The sequence below is a fragment of the Notechis scutatus genome, chromosome Z, assembly GCF_049901735.1.
Source record: "Notechis scutatus isolate UNSWTSFEM ecotype Mainland chromosome Z, rNotScu1.2, whole genome shotgun sequence".
Taxonomy (NCBI): Eukaryota; Metazoa; Chordata; class Lepidosauria; order Squamata; family Elapidae; genus Notechis; species Notechis scutatus.
The window spans coordinates 138872819-138891584 of NC_142025.1; the positions used below are offsets into that span (position 1 = coordinate 138872819).

Below are 18766 nucleotides of genomic sequence, written 5' to 3' on the forward strand. Positions count from 1 at the left end.
TTATCAATTTTGATGCTGTTTCTAGTGGGTCTTCTAAAATGAAAACCTGCGAATGCTTGCAACTTAAATTCTTTCTTTTTAATTTTCATCCCTTTTATATTCTTTTCTTCTCTAATATTTCTGTTTAGCACTTCCAAGGTTAATACAAACAACAGAGGTGATAGTGGGCACCCTTGTCTTGTTCCTTTTCTTATATCAATAGAGTCTGTCAGTTCTCCCTCTATCATTACCTTTGCCGTTTGCTTATGATATATAGCTTCTATTGCTTGAATAAATTTTTTAGCAAAGCCCATCTGTTTCAGCTGTAATAACATAAATCACCAATTCATATTATCAAATGCCTTCTGTGCATCTAGAAATATCAAAGCCATTTGGTTTTCAGGATGTGCCTCATAGTATTCCAAGGTGTCCAAGATTACTCTCATATTGTCTTTAATTTGTCTCTTTGGCAGAAATCCATTTTGATCAGGATGAATAAAATTGTTTAAGTATTTTTTAAGTCTTTCTGCCAATATTGAAGCAAAAATTTTATAATCTGCGTTTAGTAAGGAAATAGGTCTGTAGTTCTTAATTTGTAATGGATCGGCCTCCTCTTTTAGGACAAGTGTAATATAAGCTTCTGACCATGATTTAGGTATCTTCTTCTTTAACATAACTTCATTCATAACTTCTAGCAATGGAAGGTTCAACGATTCTTGTAATGTTTTATAAAATTCTGCCGGAAGTCCATCTGGGCCTCGTGCTTTTCCATTATTTTGGCAGTCCCTATACCCTATGACCCTATCAAGTATCTTCCAGAATTGTTCTGGTTTGGGCAATAGGAAAGTCCAGCTGTTTCAAACTGTACTTTTCCTCTTTGGCATCTACCTCTTTAATCCAGAGATTGATGAATCTCCAGATTGGGAGAGGTGTTGGCTCCTTCCCAGGATCTGGGAAGACACTCATGTCCTTTTTAACCTGATAATTTATTTGAAGTTTTTCAACTGAGGTTTACAAATTAGAGAGTTGCTATTTAAATTTTCTGTCCCAAAATTGAATCTAGCATCTTATTTTGAACATTTCTATAAGGTCAGAGGTAACAAACCTTATAAATATAGATCTCAGCACTAGTCTACTGATTATGGATAAGAACTAATCATAATTTCTTGACTATAGATGGGAGTTCTGAGAGGGGAAAGGTAAAATCTGAAGAAAGAAGCCAAGATAAAGATCTTGGGAAAGAGAGTAGGGTTTTTCATAATGGAATTGGGGCCAAACAGGAAACCTCGACCAGGTGAATTCAGCCAGCAACAGGAAATTTCCTTTTGCTGATGAATATATAACTCATATTCATAGATCTAATAGATGTAATACAATGTTAGATACTCCTTAAATATATTGGCATTGGATTTTAGGTTTAAACTAATTGATTAATCAATTATATGAAATGACAAACTCTCTTTTGATCATTTAAAGATACCACGAATAAATCAGGCAATCAAATTTAACTAAAATAATATTTTTATTAACAAAAATTTAAAATCATGAAATGACCAATTCAAGCTTTGAAAAGGCAGTATCACTCAAAACATATATTTTATACCATATGCACATTTACTCAGATCTGTTTTAGAAAATTAAAAAATAGTTTCTCCATAATCCATTGGGATTATACATTTATACTGTATATCTTTCTGTAGATACCTTCAAAATTCTCTGGCCCATTTGAGTAACTAGCCATTTTAAAAAAACAGATAAAATAGTAGCCATCCATATTTTTATGGATAAACACAATATTTAAAATTCCCTGCAAACTAGCTGGCAATTCTTTCTGACCTTTAAAAAACAATAACTTTTACATTGTCATGAGAAAGTGCATTCACTGAACAGTTGTATATGTGAACTGGCCAAAACACTGCTTTAACAAATAAGTTAAAATAATAAAATATTTAGAAAAAATAAATAGATATATAAATTAGATATTTTAGATAATTTAAAGAACAGCATGAACACCGAGATACCAGGATGTCAGTATTCCTTAGTTGTTTGGAATCAGGTGATGGAGTTTAAAACAGGAAATGTTAAGATTAGAAAATCTTGGAAGGTGAAGCCACTTTAGACATCCTCATCCTGAGCATCCAAAAATCTCGTGCAACCCGAAGCAGGAAGCTTTCAAGAGAACGAAGGACAATATATACTTCTTGGCGGTTCGTCCACTGCCTGTGGTGTTGAAGGATCTGAGGAGTTGATATAGGCTGGATATCAGATGATAGGCCCCCAGATTTAATCTGTAGGAAAAATGAAAACTGAATAATACAGCCAAAACCAAAGGACATCTTCCCTCATCTGTGCTCCCCCAAAAAGAGTGGTAAGCTACCTGGTAATCCACTTGATAACCAAGATCTCGGAGGTCAATATCGATACCTTCAAACTGAGAGGAGAATTTGGAATTTTCTTTGATTGCTTCAAAGTTTGTCAGTTGTTGTACTAACTTGTGATAAAATGAAATGGTCTTGGCTATCTGTGACAATCGTTTGGCATCCTGGAGAGAACGCAAACAAAACAAAGTCAACCACTAAGGTATTCAGTCATTATTGTCAAAAATAAACAGTTCTGAAAAATATTAGGGAAATGATTCTGCTCCTTATCGTCTATCTCAATAAACACATTAAGAATTGGAGACAGGAGTAACTTCACTCTAGGGAGAAAATGTTACTTGTGGTAGTTTACCATATTCTGGCTGAAAATGGCTTACTTAGCTCCATATCTGTATTGCCTGGTGAAACTTATCAGACAATTTAATAAGCATTTTTGATCCAAAAATTTTCATTCCAAGCAAAACTAATCAAAATAACAGAATACAGAATAACAGTTGGAAGGAACCTTGGAGGCAGAGGTGGTATTCAGCAGGTTCTGACCAGTTCTAGAGAACCAGTAGCGGAAATTTTGAATAGTTCGGAGAACCAGCAAATGTCACCTCTGACTAAAGATTTTACAGTATCCTTCCCCTGCCACTCCCACCAAGCCATGCCCATCAAACCGGTAGTAAAAAAATTTGAATCCCACTACTGCTTGGAAGTCTTCTAGTCCAGGGGTCTCCAACCTTGGCCACTTTAAGCCTGGTGGACTTCAACTTTGCTAGCTGGGGGATTCTGGGAGTTGAAGTCCACCAGGCTTAAAGTGGCCAAGGTTGGAGACCACTGTTCTAGTCCAATCCCTTCTCAAGCAGGAAACTCTACCATTTCAGCCACATAGTTGCTCAATCTCTTCTTAAAACCTTTTAGTTTTTAAAGTTCTCTCTGAGGGTTACTTGGCATTCTTTGCACTATAATGAAATTACAATTGTTAGCATTCTTTGTGGAGACAGTGGATTTGATAGAAAAACAGGTTAAATTATATAAGTCGGTGATTAGGTACTGCCTCCTTTCCAGCCGTTAAGTATCCTGTTTTCCTAGCGAACTGGATCCATTATTTCTGGCTTTCAACCATCAAGTTGCTCTGACATTAGCTTGTTCCTTTTCCTGTAGGCATTGATCACCAATAAGAGAGGAACTTTGCAGTGATACTTCAGTTGCCTTCATTCAAATGCCTTGTACCAACTTTGGCACTTGGGGAACACATTAAAAACTGATGTGTTCTGACTTTTGAAAGATGAGATCTATCATATCTACAGTTCAAAAATCCACAGGGGTATTAGATGGTGACAGAGGTATTGAAAACTAATTCATTGCTGGACATTCCGCATGTTTTGTAGCCCAAATTACACAAAGCTTAGTCTGGGCTCAACCTGATGTATTTTGTGATTGGTGCTTGTAATAAATGCCACTGTTTCTTTTATTGGCCTTAAGAAGAACTTTGAGAATTTTATTTCATAGTACAAAGTGCAAAGGTAAAAAATATATGTATATATTCTTACTGAAAGAGAGCTCCATGTCTGAAAATCAAGGCTGTCTGAGGGAAGATGCCTCAAGTGGGAAATAAGAGGGACCTCAACTCCAGGTAAACGGACCAAAAGCTGCAAAAAGAGAGAGTATGATTGTAAATAGATTTTTAACCAATCTTGTAGTAGAGCATTAAGAAACATATGTTACTTGAATAGAGAACTGTATGATTATTGAATAACTCAGAGCTATCATTCCAAGAATGTTGAACCAGAATATTTCCTTTTTACTGCTGGATTCCTGAGGGAAGTGGGATAAAATGCAGAAGGCCAAGGTTCCAAGAGATCTCTAATAGTTAACCCACTGGTAGAATTCAAAATACTTTACTACCGGTTCTGTGGGCACGGCTTGGTGGGCATGGCATGGCTTGGTGGGTGTGGCAGGGGAAGGATACTGTAAAATTCCCATTCCCTCCCCACCCCACTAACCTGCTTTCCAGGTCCATTCTCCTGTGAAGGGCAACAAAAGAAGACCCAGCTGATCAGCTGGGACTCAGGAGGCAGAGAGTAGATGGGGGTGGGGCCAATCAGAGGTGGTATTCCGATCTATTCAAAATCTCTGTTACTGGTTCTCCGAACTACTCAAAATTTCCGCTACCGGTTCTCCAGAACTGGTCAGAACCTGCTGAATACCACCTCTGAGTTAACCTTCCAAGAGGTTTTGAGTGATAAGGACATGTAATACTAAAGCTCTTTGTGAAGTCAAGTATATTTTCCAAGACTCAGTATCTGATATAAGTACAGTGGTTCTCTAGTTATAACCCTAATGGAGCCTGCCCATTATAGTTGCAAGCTATAAGGATCATAAAAGGTGGCTCTTAAGGTAACACTGGGGTGATTAAGGAAACCCATTATTTCCTCTGGGTGCATTTTTGTCAAAAAACAGATACAGATTCTGATTTTCAACATAAACATCATACAATGCAGGCACATGATTTCAGGATGCTGCAAATGGCCGTAAATGCAGGCTGGTTAGTGAACATCCAAAATGTAGTCACATGGAGTCTGGATAGGTGATCTTTTAATCTGGGTCATAAACATTTTTTTTCAGATCTGTCATAATTGCAAATAATTGCTAAGTGACCAGTCATAAGTGAAAATCTACCAGCTACAAATGTGGTGGCTACAAATATTTATAGTAACTCCTGAACAGAAGCAGAGCTGTTTTATGAACAGCAAGCTTTTTTTGTAATTCAGTGCCAAAAAAGCACATCTGAGCCAGTAGTGGGATTTAATTTTTTTTACTACCAGTTCTGTAGGTGTGGCTTAGTGGGCGTGGCAGGGGAAGGATACTGTAAAATTTCCAAAATTTCTACTCAAAATTTCTGCTACCGGTTCTCCAGAACTGGTTAGAACCTGCTGAATACCACCTCTGATCTGAGCAGTTCTTTTCGAGGTAAGCAATATACATTGGCTTCTCAGTCTCATTTATTGAGGCTGTCTGTATTATTCTACATTCCACATTACTAATTCCCAGTTCCTAATTTCACATTGCAAAACAGAAAAGTTCCAGATTTGGAAAAAGATTTGATGGAACCAACTCAAAACTTCAGTTTCTCTGCCATTCCTTTAAGATGCTGATATACCTTATGGATTCGTTCTGTCTGATTTTAACAAAATCTTATGTGGTAAGATTACTTGGGAGATACCTTGTGAAGATTTGAGTCCAAAATGGAATATACAGAGAGTCCTAAAGTTGTGACCACAATTGGGCCCAAAATTTCCATTGCTGAGCAAGACAGGTGTTAAGTGAGTTTTGCCCCATTTTGCAACCTTTCTTCTCACAGTTGTTAAGTAAATCAATGCAGTTTTAAAATTTTAAATTAGCACGTGAATCTGGTTTTTCCATTGACTTTGCTTGTCAGAAGGTCATAAGCAATGTCACTTTGCTTATCAGAAGGTCACATGACCCGGGGACACTACAGCCATCTTAAATGCATGCCAGTTGCCAAGCTTCCTAATTTTGATCACATGACCAGTGGAATTCTGCAACGATCTAGTGTGAAAAATGGTCATGTCACTTTTTTTCAGTTCTGTTGTAACTTCAAATGGCTATTAAACGAATGGTTGTAAGTTGAAAACTACTTGTTTGCTTTTTCCCCTTACTCATCCAAATCTTAAATTCTTCAGAAATTTTGCTTGGAAGCCCTTTGCCAAATGAGGCAAGAAAATTGTTAGCGAAAATGCAGGTAGATTACATAGTGATAAAGTAACCCAAATACACTTTCCCAGCAGCATTAAATCCACCAGCTCAGTTATAAAAATTTAGAAAGTCAAGGAAGAGCAAACAATACATACAAACTCAAGGTTAATCGCACCAAACTTGATAGCAGGAAATACGACTTCAGCATCAGAGTGGTCAATGTCTGGAATACTCTACCTGACTCTGTGGTTTCTTCCCCAAACCCCAAAAACTTTAACCTTAGACTGTCTACTATTGACCTCACCCCTTTCCTAAGAGGTCTGTAGGGGGCGTGCATAAGTGCACCAACGTGCCTACTGTCCCTATCCTATTGTTTATTTATTTTTTCTTATATGTATCTATGTATTCATAACTATGTTTTTACTTATATCTATTATCTTGTAAATAAATACGGGGAAAAGAGATACAGGTTAGGTAAGGAGACTCTCAAGAAAGTAACTCCTTAGGAATAATTATGTTCATGGCATAACTGCTTTTCTGTTGTTTCAAACCTTCATTGTCATTTTGCTCTAGTAGAGCATTTCTCAGTTATCATGTCTTTAAGGTGTGTGGACTTTGATTCCCAGAATTCCCCAGTCATTCCCTGGGGACAAGCTCTGGAAATGATGAATGCCTTGAAAAAACTAGTCTAACAGAGAAGGGATGTTAATGCATAAATAAGAAAGTGAAGAAATGTTGTGCGAGAAAAAGAAGCACAAGTGTTATGTTCTTTCACAAAATGTTACATCAGTGGCCTCTAGGGGCCAAATGATAATAAACTACTGAAAACAAATTGACCCAAATGTTGAATTTTCCAATAGAAAAGAGTTTTCCACAGCAAAACTCTGAAACAGTCTTCAATAGCACCTTTTAAATTGACTTTTGGGTGCATCATAGCACTTTTCTCAATCAAATCTTATAAGAAAAAGAACAGCCATAAAATTACTGTGAATTTATTTCCCGCACCCAAATCTAATTTTTGACTGTGAAGTTTTAAACTCACTTTTTATTCAACTTTCATTTAGAAGACAGGATGATAACCACATTTTTTTAAAAAAATCTATTGTTTAGATTGTATCAATTAGTTGCTCAGTTTTATTGATTTGGCCAATTTATTAGCCAATATATGAAATAATATATTTAAAACATCTGTTTAGTTCAGTGAGAGTGGACATTTTGTAAGTTTCTCCGCTTCTTCTCCACATGTCCACATATACTTCATGTATGTATGGCCAGTTCTTTGGTCTCCCCTCATCATTGAATGAACTTGGGCCAGTCATTCAATCTCAGCCCACCTCATAAGGTTATTGTGGGGAAAAGAAGAGGAGGGAGTGTGGAATATGACACCTTGAAACCCTTTACAAAGTATAGAATATAAATCAAATAAGCCAGAAATTGCACATTGTGCATGAGAGTGAACAATGAGAGAACTAAGATTCTATTCTATCCTCTGATTAAAACTTTCAGGAGGAAGAATTTTCCAGAATCTGATTTCTAGAGAATGGTAAAAATTAAAAAAAAAAAAAAAAAGCTATGCAAATTCTTTCTATCTTTTCTTTCAAAATTTGTATTTTCCTATTTATATTTTTACTGTTCCTGTATTTTTTCTCTTGGCAGTTCATCTATCTCTGAGTTAAATCACCCTATATTTTTCTCTTTCCAACCACTGAATATTTCTTTGTATAACTGTGACTGCCATTTTCCCTTTTAAAAAAAAATCCACCCCTCTCTCTGTTTATTAAGAGACTGGCCTATCTCCCCACAGAAAAATATGGTCTGATTTTCTTAGTAATGTACTGTATCTCAACATAACTGAGCTAGGAAATTTTATTTCCTTTTTACAGGTAATCCTCAACTTGCTACCAGTTCCTTAGAGACCATTTGAAGTTACCACAGATTTGAAGTTCTGACAGCCTCCCTCTATTTCCCATAATCACATGACTGCCCTTGTGCTCTGCAACTGGTTAGCATTTACAACCGTTTGGCATTTTACAACAGTTTTAACAAAAGCCAGCATTTACTTCTGGTTTTTGCCAAAACCAACCCACAGGAACTTATTGCCTTGCTTAATAACCATGATATTTGCATAACAGCCACCACAATTAAACTAGTGGTGTGTGCAGGACTGAATGCAATACTCCAAGTAAGGCCTGACCAAGGCAGAGTAGAGCAGAATAATGATATATTGGTGGCAGCAATTGTTCCTAAATTGCATACCAAGGCAGAAGGCAGAGTTAGAGCATTTACTTTTGGCATGGGGGGCTCTGAGAGAAGGGATTTGAGAGCTCTGACCTCTTCCCTGAGCATGCAGCCTTCCTTCTGACCAAATCACCAACTTCTGTCTGCCATTCAAGGGATGGAAACAACTATTATTCCATCCTTACTGACATTTATTAATTTATATTTATATATGTTTACCTATTTTTCACATTTCTATTTCGCTAGACAATAAAAACCAACTAAGTAAAATATCTTTGATACAACCTCTGTAAAACAGTAAAATACCAGCATTCAAACATGTTTCTATGAACTATCAAAAGAAAGTAAAGATGGCATGATAAAATCAGAGAAAGTCTGTTCAAAACAATTCCCTCTTTAAGGGGCTTCCAACACAAATGACAAGGATGGGATCTAATTTCTAACTGAAGCTTGTTCCATGGCATAGATGTTGCCACAAAAAAGCAGAAATGTCTTGCTTCAGTTTCCCAATGTGACATCACTAACATATTCTCTAATCTAATTCACCGACCCTATATTCATCGGAGTAGGCAGTCCTACAAGACACACAGATGTCAAACCATAAAATAGTTTATAGGTTAAAAACAATATCTTTAAGTATACTCAGAAACTGATAGTAACCAATGTAGGTCCACAAAATCAATGTTATATACACCCAGCAACAGGAGTAAACATACAGGATCAATTGTAGTTTGCAAATAGTTTTTAAGGGCAGCCCCAAATAGAATATATTGCTGTAGCCATAGAAAGAATGATGCTTGGTTAATAAATTGACAGGAAAAAATAATAATAATTCAAAAGTAGGAGCTGCCTTCTCCTTGGGGTATCTTCTAATTCGTATCTACGAACTTACGGTCTTTGAGAAGATAGAGTAGTAGACTTACGTAAGATCTTGTAAGAGCCTTTGTTTTGCGAAGAAGCTGCCGTGAGAGTTTTAGGCTCATGCTAAATTCTTTCTGCAAATCTAGCTTCTTTTCAGAGATGGTCTCAAGCCCAGATCCCTTCTCCTCTTGGAGTCCAACTGAAGGGGCAGCAAGAAGGATGTCAAACTTGAGAAGAACTTGGAGGAGGAGGAGAACTGCACCTAGAAAGAAGATTGAGATAGTTAGAGAGAAAGTTAGAGAGAAACTGGGAAAGTCAGAAGATTGGGTGCTACTGTATTTAAGCCAGGATAATATACTTATAAAACACTGGTGTCATCAGAAAAAAATAGGTACACATCCACATCATACCCTTTGAAGACCCTTCTTTTTCTGCAGATATAAACCTCAGTGTTTACATGTTAACCATACCTGTATATTGAAGCAATGGGGGACAAAAATATAAAAATGGGAGGACATCCCCCCATAAATAATTAAATCCGCAATCTAAAATTAGCTGGTTCATCTTCTGTTGGGAAGTGAGTTTTCCCCCTAAAATTCCTGCTATAGTGTCTCAGGATTAATATGTTTATCCTAGATTCTTTTTTATTTATTTGATTTGTCAATTGCTTACAAAATAATAGGTATAAGTATAAACATGAGTAAGAATACAGAAAATAGGTATGATTAAATGGGGACAATAGGACAGGGATGGGAGGCACAATGGTGCACTTATGCACGCCCCTTACAGATCTCTTAGGAATGGGGTGAGGTCAGTAGTGGATAATTTGAGGTTAAAAGAGTGGGGGTTTGAGGATGTAACTACAGAGTCAGGTAGTGCATTCCAGGCATTGACCACTCTGTTGCTGAAGCCGTACTTTCTGCAATCAAGTTTGGAGCGGTTAACATTGAGTTTGTATCAGTTGTGTCCTCTTGTATTGTTGTAGTTGAAGCTGAAGTAGTCATTGACTGGTAAGACATTGTAGCAGATAATTTTGTGTACTATGCTTAAGTCCAACCGTAGGCGGTGTAGTTCAAGATTGTCCAAGCCCAAAATTTCAAGTCTGGTGATAGAGGGTATTCTGTTGTGAGCAGAGGAGTGCAGTACTCTTCTCGTGAAATACTTCTGGACTCGCTCAATTATATTAATGTCTGATATACAGTGCGGATTCCAGATCTCATTTGTGGATTTGTTACATGATCATCTCACCATTCATACTGGGGAAATCCATTTGAGGGGAATTTCATTTTACATAGATGCTACCTACAGAGAGCTTTTTGGTGATGTTGAAGTTTCAGTTAATTTCTTAAAAACTGCATATACCTCAAAGCAAAGCTGAGAATCTGCTAGGAAAATCAATGGAACTAGGAAAGAAAGGTGTAACCCAAAGCTGAAATGGTACCAATAATAGCCACAATGAAAACATTAGTTTAGTCTTTCCCAATCTGATGATCAAAACATATGCCTGACTAAAAGTATTTTTAGCCTCAGCCATAATAAATGTGTTGGGAATTTTAATCTGAGGCAGTTTAAGAAAGTCTTGGATTATAGCAGTGATACAAGTCGAAGATCCTTGATCAAATATTTGATCCTGAATCTGATGCTCGTGCTTTATTGTTTGCTTTATTGTTTTCAAAAGGAAATGGGAAGGCTACATCTTAATCATTCAATCAGTTACAGTACTCAGATGATTATTTTGTAGAATTCTCTGTTGCCTATGATAGAAAATCCAAATGTTCTTTCCTTCTCTGAAGGCAAACGATAGTACAGTATTAAAGCTGACACCAGCCAGAGCGTAGAAAAACTCAAAGAAAGGTCAGAAGATATGGAGAGACCTGACCCATCACCAAGAATGGAACTCAGCTAAAGGGATATCATCATCATGATCATGATCATGATCATGATCATCATCATCATCACCATCATCATCGTAATAAACTAAATATTCTTGAACAAGTATCTATTTTTACAGTATATCCTCACTTTCCTCCACCAAAACTCAACTGTGCACATAAACTGTTGATAACCTCTGATCCAGACCTATAATGTCATCAGAACAGGTTTTTAATAAGGACATCTGATTCATATTTTGAAGTAGGTGGAGTAGTACACATTATCAACTAAACAGACATCTCCTGTAAAAGCATTATGTCCAAAAGCTGAGATAATCTACCTATTCAGCTTTGATATTGGAGAAGACTCCTGAGAATTACTGTAGACAGCTAAGAAAACAAATCAATGGATCATCAAACAAATCTACCCAGAGTTTCTCTCAGGACTCAAATGAGAAAGCTCAATTTATCCTAGTTCAAATACATTATGGGAAGACCCAGCTCTTCTGGAGAAGATTTTAAAACTGGGAACGATAGAAGAAAAGAGATGATTATATTCTTATTCTATCTATAAGAATATAATTATGCACAAATTAATATCTGTAAATATTGCACAAATGATTGTTATACGAAAAGCACCACAAATAGCTGTTATTGAGTGATATATTTTTTATGTTTTAATGTAATAAAAATTCAATAAAGTTTATTTTAAATAAAAGAAGAAAAGAGATGACCAGGACAACCTGATGACCAAGGATGACAGCAGCAAGGCAGATGAACTCAGGTATTGAGTACACCATTGAAGGACAAAGTTAGGAATGGATCATGATGGAAAAATCTATTTTTGTGGTTGTTAAGAGTAAAGAACAACATGATGGCACATAATCAATTAATCAACCAATTAATCCAGGATGTTTCTGAACTAAAATCTATGTCCTGTTAAGCTTGAAATGCATATTAAAGTTTATACTCCAGATTATGCCAAACTACATCCTTTAAAATAATCCTTTAATAAAACTGCTATCTCAGGTGCCTTACACTCCTTTTAGCTAATACGATCCTCATGATAATTCTTGTCATTGACTCAGCCAGGCTGGCTTCCATGGCAAGAAACACAAATAAGCATCTTTTCACATAAGAACAACAGGGAAAAACATTTTTTTTCTTATCTTACCGCTTGGACACATCCTGATGCTTTCCACTTCGTGGGGGGATCTCTATTCGCCTCTTTGAGAAGTCTAATCCTGCAGCCCATTCTGGGGGCCTTTTGAAGAACACCAGCTTTCATTTTCGTGGGACACAAAATGTCCAAGATTACACTGCAGTTTGGAGTTTTGATTATCTGGTTTCAGGGGCAAAAAAACCCTCTCCCCCCAGTTATTCTTACTAGAGTTTCAGGGCGGAAGAGTAACGTATTGGAACAGCAAATATTTTTTTTAAGTTCCTCTTTTTTTTCTCTGAGGAAAAAAGGAAATACGGCCTTGGTCATGTGAGTAAGGTCCCCCTTATACTTCAGATTCTTCTCTCTCTCACTCTCAACGTGGACTTTTCTGAAACTGCCTACTGACTAAAATGACTCTATAGATAAGCAACCACATTCTTCAATCTACTGATTGCCAATCACCAAAGTCCTTTCTTTTAGTTTCTCCTAATCATAGACATTTTAGCTCAATCCCATGCTCCATGAAGTATCCTAGTTTAAAGCAAACAGAATCTGCCTTCTTGCAGGTTAGACTTTGTGTCCTGTACAATTTGATTTTGTGATCTGTACAGTAGAGAACAAGTCTTTTTCAGATGGATAGATGGATGGATGAAAAGTACAAAATAGATGAATAGTGCAAAAAGTAGGGAGGTGACCAACTCCCTACTTTCAACTTGTAGGAAACAGAAGTACTAGAATGCTACAGTATCATAATTTCCCCAAAGTTTAGGAACTGTGTATTGTACTTATTCAATAAACACAACTTATATTTCACTATATTGTTTGCCATGTGCCCTCTGAACAGCAAATGAATTTGAAATTATCTTAAATGTAATATCTTATCTACACAAGAAAACCTATTACAAAAGAATGTGTAGATCTGCTCCCATATGACTCTACTTGGAGGAAGGATAGGATTAAACTGTTTATTAATAGACTTGTCTTAGATATGCAAAACATTAGAGATGGTTATCTCAGTAGAATTATCTTTGTGTTTCATGATGATTCAGCAGAGTTGAAACTGGAAGCTGGGTTTCCCACTTACAACCCAAAACCTCTAGTAGTTGCCATTGTAGGAGATGAATAAATGATCACCACAAACCTACCATGAAAGTTAGAAGTGGAATGCTGACTTAGATAAATTTCTATAGATCATTTCAGGAAGTTGTTGCTAAAAATAATGTTTACAAGAATTATGACCTGAAACCATGAGTTAAATCAGTCCAGTACCAAAAGGCTCCCACAGAGGAAACTTCCTATTGCATCTCTTCGTGGTTTTGTTAATAATCACTTTTGTTCATACACGAAAGTAAATGAGTTGGGAGCGTGGATTTAGTTGATAGAGGTCTGCAGCAAGAATTTTCCAGGAGGTGAGAAAAGGTGTTAACTTTTTTTTTCCTTTTGGGCTAAAGTCTTAATAAAAGCTGCCCTTCTGAAGACATTTACAACAGAAATACTAATAGCAATTGAAGGTCTAGTTTTGATTAGGATCATATCCCAGCCAGCATAATCAATGATTCAATATAATATACCTAATCTGGTTAGGAAAGGCTGTCCTAAACATAGCAGGACAGCTAACTGCTATTAATGTTAAATAAATCTTGATTTGACCTTTAATAAAGCAAAAAAGTCCTGCTTATAAAAATCTTTCCTGAATCTATGATTCAGGAGATTCATGTGGTCATGAAACTCCCTTATGTTTATGTCATCAAGGAAGATTTCAATCTAATTTTCAGTTTCTTTTCAGACTCAAACTCGCAGCTTAGTCATTATTTCAAATGACCCATTCCATCAAAACATTTCACTGGGCTGCAACTATTACTTACCAAAGGAGAGTCGTATTAGTATTGTATAGATAAGAAATTGTTCATTTTCAATTATATCTTGGTTCAAATGTTTTAATTGGGCATCATCCAAAATCTTTGGCATGGGAAGCATAAAAATATTGTAAATAAAGAAACAATACCCCTCCTAGCTTCACCTATTTTGACTCCCATTTTTAAAAACAAAAATCATTCCAGAAAAATCTGGAATCATTCCAGGAGAATGGACCACTGTTGCAAAGCCCTGGAGCTGAAGTATAGTATGAATCAGATAGTAATCTACCATATCAATGAATTTATCAAAAAGTTTAAATCAATCTGCACCTGAGAGATCAATCAATATCTATACCAGTGTTGTCTTTGAGTTCATTTCTTTGAAAACACTTTCCCCAATAAATACAAATGTCTGGAATCTGCTAACTAAACTCAAGGTTTTTTTGGATGCTAGTATAATTGATTTACCTAAGCCTTAGTCTTTTTCCAAGATTGACCCTTCTTTTCTGTCTAGCATGATTTCCACTTGTTGTTCCTTGCCTATCTTCAACTTATTGTCCACATAATCCTTTCATTTTACAGTCCAAGACTAATATTTAAAAGAAGATATTGCAACATATCAAATATAAAAACATATAAATTATGTATACAGAAATTCATGAAGCAATTAATAGTGTAAGGAAAAGTACTGGGTGCTCTCTGAAAGCCATGTCTATTCGTAAAAAATTAGTAGCCTTACTGGAGATGCAGCCTAATTACAGCTGAGTAAGAAAATTAAGGGTGAAATAAGGAATCTAAGTTATGTCCTTTAAAAATTTGGATTGGATAGCTTCTGATCTAAAAGTATCTTTATATCACGGGCATAAATAACTGACGTCAGAAATTTATCTTGAATAATTTGATAGCTGTTCTTACATAGTTATTACTGTGTTGACACACATATGCAATAATGGCAAAAGATGCTTTTTGTGCTCTTATGTGATTCTTTGCTTAATTGATCCAGTGATGATTGAAAGTATATGCCTAGATACTTAAAGGTGATGACTTGCTCAATAGGTCTATTGTTAATTTAGGTAATCAGGGATGTGAAAAGCTTCCTGGAAAATAGTAAGGTTGTTATTTTAGAGCGCAGTGTCCGAACTTTCTGGTTTTGCAGACTGGTGGGGTGGGGGGAGAGAGGGGATAGTTCTGAATGCACATGTGCTAGCCCACCACTTCCGCAGTATGGTTCTGAATGCGCTGCGGCCTGGTGGTAGGCCACAGCCTGAGGATTGGGGACCCCTGTTTTAGGGTAATTGATCTTACAACATTCTCTAGGTCAATAGGAAGATAATACTTTAAAGTGTCTAGATAACTTGGTGCAGCCATCTCAGCACAACCAGCTCACCGCTGCCAGCTCACCATTGCCAAATTGCCTCTGCCAACTTACTACCACCAAATCATTACCGCACAACTCAACACAGCCAATTCGCTGTGGGGACAACTTACCACAGGCAGCCAGAGGGAGAGCAGAGCGGGCAGGTGGGCCTGCACATGGGTGGACAGAGCACAGAGCAGCGGTAGCGGCCAGGGGCCTCCCACTGAAGGGAGAGCCGAGTGAATGGGTGAATGAGCAAGTGGGTAGAGCTCCGAGAAGTGACAGCAGGGTGTGTGAAAATGGGATGCCACAGCTTCCCCAGCCTCCCCCACTGCCTGCCTTATATACTGCTGCTACCACCACTCTGAGCTCTGCCTGCTGCTTGCTTGCCTGCTGCCTGCCCACCTGCTTGCTCTCCCTCTGGTTGCCTGTGGAAGTTATCTCCACAGTGAATTGGCTGTGTGGAGTTGTCTTATTTTATTTATTTATTTCTTTGATTTGCCAATTGTTTACAAGATAATAAGTATAAGTGTATACATAGTTGTGAATACATGAAATGGGTACATATAAGAAAAATAAAAGAAGAATAAGAGAAACAATAGGACAGGGACGGTAGGCACGTTGGTGCGCTTATGCACCCCCTACAGACCTCTTAGGAAAGGGGTGAGGTCAATAGTAGACAGTCTAAGGTTAAAGTTTTTGGGGTTTGGGGAAGAAACTACAGAGTCGGGTAGAGTATTCCAGACATTGACCACTCTATTGCTGAAGTCGTATTTCCTGCAATTAAGTTTGGTGCGGTTAACTTTGAGTTTGTATCTATTGTGTGCTCTTGTGTTGTTATGGTTGAAGCTGAAGTATTCATTGACAGGTAGGACATTGCAATGTATGATTTTTATATACCATGCTTAAATCAGACCGAAGGCGTAATTCAAGGTTTTCTAGTTCTAGAATTTCAAGTCTGGTGGCATAAGGTATTCTACAACGAGTAGAGGAGTGGAGAACTCTTCTTGTGAAATATTTCTGGACTTTCTCAATTGTGCTAATATCAGATACGTAATGTGGGTTCCAGACTGATGAGCTGTATTCGAGTATTGGTCTAGCAAATGTTTTGTATGCTCTGGTTAGTAGTGTGATATTACCAGAGAAAAAGCTACGTAGGATTAGGTTAACAACTCTTAATGCCTTTTTGGCTATGTAGTTGCAGTGGGCTCTAGCACTTAGATCATTAGAGGTGAGTATTCCAAGGTCCTTTACAGAGCTTGGGTCATCAACAAGATCTTGCCGCTACTTGGTGGCAGTGAATTGGCAGAGGTGAGTTGGTGGTGGCAAGTTGGTTGCAGTGAGCTGGCTGTGCTGAACTAGCCATGCCAAGCTGTCCCATTCTGTCTACCCAAGTGCATCTGTGTTATGGAGAGAACAGCTGCACCATCAACATAGAGAAGAATGGGAAGTGAAAGTGTGATTTAGCAAAAATTGCAACCTTATTATTAATATATAAATCAAACAATTATTTGCTAGACTGCAGTCTTTTTTTACACATTTTGGGATAGAGATAGGTTAAGTAAGGTTTCCTTTACAATGTATTTATTTTTTATTATTCTGAAAAAACTCACTGTAACTCATTCTATATTAATGGGGGAGTATGTGGAATATGCATGGACCACTACATATTTCACTAGCCAACTTCATCCTTCCCTTTTACAGTACTGACATCCGCTTCCTCCAAATATACAGATAATGAACAATTGTACAGGTGTTTACCACAGCTGTGAATGTCCCAAAGGTGCTTTTTCGAGAGGCAGCTAGACTTTCTGATTTTTCTTTAAAGATGTTTCACTTCTCTTCCAAGAAGCTTCTTCAGCTCTGACTGGAAGGTGGGGATTTATACTCCTTACAGACAGTTGGTTAGTTACATTCTTTTAGAGAGTCATTGAGGCCAGCTGGAGGTTTATCTGTGTCATCAGGGTCACCCAAATAGTTGGATGAGAAGTGAAATGTCTTCAAAGAAAAATCAGAAAGTCTAGTTGCCTCTTGAAAAAGGGACAACGATGATCTGAATGACTGAGAATCTCCATAGACACAGCTGTGAATCACATTTAAAAATTTCAGCACCATAATAACAGAATCAGAAAAGGTTTCTCATGACTATGCGCTGTGGTAAGTTGTAAAAGCATAATATCAGGAATTCCTTGTTTTCCAACAGGGATATAAGTCATTCACAATTCATAAGAACAATTAAGGAACATTAATGTATAATGGAATTATCCCAAGAGAATAATGATTTAGATATGAATTGCTTGGCATTCCCTCACAACTCAATCTGTAACACCCATGCGTTCAAAGATTTATGCCTTTGTTCTTTCTCTCTATAACAGATTCTTCCAGCTGAGAGAAAAACAAGTTATTTAAAACTAGAACGATTACTCTGCACATTTCAAAGAAGATTATTCTGAAAGCAGTCTAAACTTAATTAAAACAATTTAGACAAAAGGTACAGGAACGGTTTCATAAAATGCAAAGTCTTCATCCAATTATTTATTTTATTTACAGATCAATCTGCATATTATAAGAATATTCAGTTTAACTGAAGGAGAAACTTGGGAAAATACTGGGGGGAGGAGGAGAGAGAGAGAGAAAGAGAGAGATCTTATTATCCAGTTACTCCTGATAGCAATATGTCACATCAGTGTCTTAGTTCGTCACATCAGTGTCTTGGTTCAAGGCTGTAAACTTTCCTTTCCCTTTTTCTACTAATTACATAAAATGGATAAGTAACATTTAGAATGAGATCTGAGAGTGAGATGGGTATACCTAAATTTGACAAATAAAATAATAATAAATAATAACTTATTACTTACTATACTGCATGCACAGCAGTACAGACACCTTCATATTTTTAATGATGCTTTTTTTGGCACCGATGGCCAAGGCATTTTCCAGCATACAGAAGAAAATATAAAAAGTATAATCCATCCATAATACAATTAATTGAGGGTTCAGATCCAGAACATTCCTGTATTCTCAGAACAACCAGCACCTCAAATACTAAGAAATTCAATAATCTTACCGTGGACCTTGGCACAATCTCCAAAACACCAATTTTAGTTTCTCTTTCTTTCTCTCTCCATATCCTTGGACCTCTAACTTCTTGTTTGTCAGAAAGTTCCAATTTCCAGAAGTCTCCATGTATTTTTTTGCTGATGGATGCTCGTTGATGAAATGTTGTATCATGTTTTTATGTGATTTTCATCCCAAGCAAGTGCATTTCTCTTCCTATTGCAATAATGGGAGTTCTCTTTGATCATTTTCTGTCCTCAGATTTCCAATGAAGGTGGAGACAAAGTGCATGTTTACACAAC

General features: G+C 37.0%; 1 protein-coding gene across 1 annotated transcript; it reads right to left on the reverse strand.

The window, feature by feature from the left end:
* Positions 1–1482: 1482 nt before the first annotated feature.
* IL27 (interleukin 27) lies at positions 1483–12426 on the reverse strand. Its single transcript, XM_087947566.1, has 5 exons — positions 12207–12426; positions 9224–9423; positions 3896–3994; positions 2357–2521; positions 1483–2267 (listed from the first exon to the last, which is right to left on the reverse strand). Exons 1-5 carry the CDS (start codon positions 12217–12219, stop codon positions 2067–2069), a joined length of 678 nt encoding a protein of 225 aa, XP_087803692.1. The 5' UTR covers positions 12220–12426; the 3' UTR covers positions 1483–2066.
* Between the last annotated feature and the right edge of the window lie 6340 nt (positions 12427–18766).